Source organism: Sinocyclocheilus rhinocerous, unplaced genomic scaffold (assembly GCF_001515625.1).
Source record: "Sinocyclocheilus rhinocerous isolate Xijiao unplaced genomic scaffold, SAMN03320098_v1.1 scaffold662, whole genome shotgun sequence".
Taxonomy (NCBI): Eukaryota; Metazoa; Chordata; class Actinopteri; order Cypriniformes; family Cyprinidae; genus Sinocyclocheilus; species Sinocyclocheilus rhinocerous.
Genome location: NW_015639782.1, coordinates 1,350,012 through 1,354,140, shown reverse-complemented (window position 1 = coordinate 1,354,140; position 4,129 = coordinate 1,350,012). Strand labels below are relative to the sequence as shown.

General features: G+C 38.0%; 1 protein-coding gene across 1 annotated transcript; it reads right to left on the bottom strand.

The window, feature by feature from the left end:
• Nucleotides 1-2,290: 2,290 nt before the first annotated feature.
• On the bottom strand, nucleotides 2,291-3,531 carry LOC107752074 (fibroblast growth factor 20-like). Its single transcript, XM_016567928.1, has 3 exons — nucleotides 3,255-3,531; nucleotides 2,713-2,816; nucleotides 2,291-2,536 (listed from the first exon to the last, which is right to left on the bottom strand). Exons 1-3 carry the CDS (start codon nucleotides 3,529-3,531, stop codon nucleotides 2,291-2,293), a joined length of 627 nt encoding a protein of 208 aa, XP_016423414.1.
• Between the last annotated feature and the right edge of the window lie 598 nt (nucleotides 3,532-4,129).

Genomic DNA, 4,129 nt, shown 5'->3' with positions numbered 1-4,129 from the left:
GTTACATGTACTTACTATTATAATAACAATTAATTATGCATAATATTACATGCAAGTAACCCTACGCCGGACCCTAATCCTAATCCTAACCTAAGTACATATAGTTAATTAATATTACTCATTACTTAAATGTATAATTACACTGTAACAAGGACACCTTAAAATAAAGTGTAATCGAAAGTTTCAATGTAACATTATGTATTTGTGTACATGAAACATATAACTGGTAATAGCTAATAACTAGTAATAGCTGCTGAAAATTTAGCTTTGCCATCATAGGAATAAATTACATTTTAATATATATTTTTAAATAGTAAACAGTTTAAATTGTAATAATATTTCACAGCATTTACTGTATTTTTAATCAAATAAATGCAGCCTTGGTGAGCATAAGAGAATTCTTTCAAAAAATAATTAAATAAATAAATAAACAAAAAACAAACAAATCTTAATTATTCCAAAATTTTGCCCAGTAATGTATTATTTAACAGATCATTCAGCATTGTCCTTTGGCTTTAACGAGGTTGTTTATGCAAAAGGGCTCTAGATTAACAGTTGCTGAGAATATTGTCCGACGCCACCCTTGTGCAAACATAAATCTGCCCTGAGACAACAGCTTAAAACACCAGGTGAGACTTTGCCACTTCCCGCAGTCTGTAAAGATATGAATTATGCACTATTGTAATCCACACGGACTACAAAGCTACCAAGGCTGTATTTCCACGGGTTTGCATGAACTCCCGCCCCATTTTCACAGCTGACAAACACTGGGCCTTGAAGATCAGAGACCCAGGGCATGCTGACATGTGCTGTGGGAACACCTGCAATGTCTGATTGGGCCGCAGACACAGATCCCTCACTTACACACCTGTCTGTGGACCCTTGCTTGGTTTCATGTGAAAATGCTGGTACTATCTGTCAAAGAAAACACAAAACCTAGAGGGGTTTATTGATAGGAGGAATTAAAACAATATTTGAAAAGTGTATTTTAAATTTTTTGATCTCACAATACAGACTGCACAGCAGACACATTTTCTCTTTATAACTTTGCCTGAAATATTTAGCAGGCATCATTACTAAGCATCAGCTGAGATTACTCTAACTTTGGGTTTGACCCAAAAGTAAAGGTCAGTTTTTATTTCACTCAGATTCAGTCATTGTGTAGCTGTTACCTGAGAAGGTCTCGCAAAAGAACTTTGATGCTGATGAGTGCAGGACAACCCTGGGTCTCAGCTAAAGAGATAGTTCAGCCAAAAATGAAAAGTTATTCACCCTCAAGTCGTTCCAAACCTGTGACTTTCTTTCTTCTACAGAACGCTAAAGAAGATAGAAGATATTTTGTTAGTAACCAAACAGTTTTGGTCACCATTGACTTGTAATGGCAAAAAATAAATAAAAAAATTATATATATATAATTTTTTTTGGTGGTCAACAAATCATTTATAGTTTCAGAATATATGGTTGCCATGTTAGAACTCTGTTGGATCTTTTATGTTTTTTCTAGATAATAATAATTTCACAATTAATAAATCACATCAAACAAAACAAGCTTTTTAATGATAATACTTGATTTAATGGCCTGTAAAATGTACTGTGCAGCATGCCATTCTGGGGAATCCTGCTTGAAACAAATCTATTAAAATCACAGCGTCTCATGGCATTCTTCATACATTTGCAATAGGAAATCACAATCTTTCTTAATATCATAGCAGTGATAATAAGTAACTTGTACAGCTTCCGTCACATAAAAAGAACAGCTTTGCCACTATTTCAAAGCACCGTCTACTGTTTGGTCTAATAAAAAAAAATCTACTTTTAGATGTAAAAATATATATTTATATTTTCAAATAAATAAATACATACAATAAATATGTGTATCAAGAACTGTATAAATAACATCATGTGAGATGGCATCTCCTGTTCTTCACCGTCCCAGTTCTGTCATCTCTGAGCATCATGTACGCATTGTTCCTTCAAGTCCTTCTTAACCCATATTGAATATTTCCAGAGCAAAGCAGAACCATGTTTAAAACCTCCAAAATCCTCAGTTTTGGGTTTCAAGGACATGTTATGCTCCTAGTCTGTTATAACCAGCAACAAAGGCACCAACTGCAGCTTGGCTTTCACACGTAGGGAGTCTTTTGAGACTGTTCTCTTCACCATCAGTACTGGTCAGTGCATTTCCAGAGCAGATCTCAGGTTTGGACACTGTGGCCGAACATTAGCATCTCCACCTCATGTAGAGAAGAAACTGGGCATCCCTCTCACCCCTTAACTGGGACTGATGGTCTCAGCTGTGTCCAAGCACTTCTTTGTAAAGTTCTGGAACTTTTTCAGGGTCCACTGGTCTTGGAAGAAAGTGAGTAAACTTTTGATATCTCCTAGATTTTGTCCCATCACGTGGCGTGCCGTCCTTGTTGAGAGCCACAAAATATCGTGCTCCTCTCTCCCCATGCTTGTAGAGATTAGAAGAGTATGTGTTGTACCAGTTCTCCTCAAACTGCTCACGAAAGACACATTCTGCTGTGAGTTTCTCCTAAGAAACAAAAAACATGTTAGTGATATAATTCATGCAATAATTAATAACACAGAGAGAGGTGGTCAAAATGATAAAACATATATGCCATCTACTGGGCTTGAATAAGAACAACAATTATGCAGAATCATTCTTGGAGGTAAAAAAAGATCTTAAAAAGTCAAAACTCTGCTTACAGAGCCGTAAAGTTCTCCCTTGTCGTTCATCCCAAGGTAGAGACCACTGTCCACTCCACGGATGCTTATTAATCCAACTGCAAGGCTTATGAACTCCAAAATACCTGGAGAAGAATAAATCAATTGTTCAGGAGATGTTCTTTGAAGTCTAAACCCTCATCACACATTGTGTGGAAGTTGAAATGCAATGCATTTTCCATCTGTATACTGCATATACTATTATAGAGTTAAAATAAATATAATTTACAAAAAAAAGTTCTTTAGAAGTTTTTTGCCCATTAGATTCAGAAAAGGACACGGTTATTTATTTATTTATTTTTTAGAAATTAAAAAAGTAGTTGTTATTACATTTTACCTGGTTCATATCAAGGTATTGAATTTGTGGATTCTTTAAAATTGACCAGAACAATTTTAAGTTGACCTATAAGGACTATAAAAACGAGAGAACCTGTTTTAAAAGCGTACGGTCAACGTGGGTAAATATTATAATTCACTTTCTGTTTAAACAAATCAAACACGCTGAAAAGAAAGTGGGAAATTACCAAAACGACTGTGGTCCTTTCTCGTGCCCTGCACGCTGCCATCCGGGAGTATTTCAAGGTGAAATCCAGTCCTGCAGTACAACTGTCTTCTCCGCAGGATCCCTTTCAAATGCGTTAGATCTGCGGAGGTGCTCCGTGACAGTCTCTCTGCTGGAACTAAATGATCATTCAACAGCCCGAGGTTTTCTCCTAGAGGTGGTAGGAAGAACTGTGATCCGACCTGTCCGAAACCCTCCAGGCTCTGTAAAAACGTCCCGATCTCTCCCATAGCTGCCATCACAAACCTCCAACCCAGCAGGAGCGGTCAGGGAAACTTAATCTAAATGAATATGGTGAAGCAATCGTCCAAAGCTATAGCTACGTTACGACGAACAATATCCATGCGAGCACGTCACTTGTAGTGGATCCATGCTGAGCGCATATGAAATATCACTCGACTCCTGTAGATTAGGTATACAGACATATCCAGTGGGCAAGAAACTTCACTGCAAAGAACTGACTTCCTTTAATTTCTGTTCTCATGCCTCGTCCACATGGTGGCCGGTGGTGCTTTCTGACATGAATAAATGTGGAGCAGGTATGAGGCAGCAGGTAGGCTATGTGTTGTTGTGGGAAGTGCTTTGCGCAGTGAGTGGCTGCTGTGCGCGCGGGGCAGGTGCAGAGATCGGACTTCTGTGGGCGGGACGTCGGTTTGGTCCAGCCTTGAGTTTTTGCGCACAATCTCAGTTGTGTTTTAGTTTATGTCTGTGACATATGTTTGTGTGGGTCAGGTTTTGCATACAGTGTGGGCTGAATCTATCTCACAAGCAGAGTAAATCTTAAAACCACGAACATTATGGGAAGCAGGAGGAAAACAACTTAAACATTCGGAATAA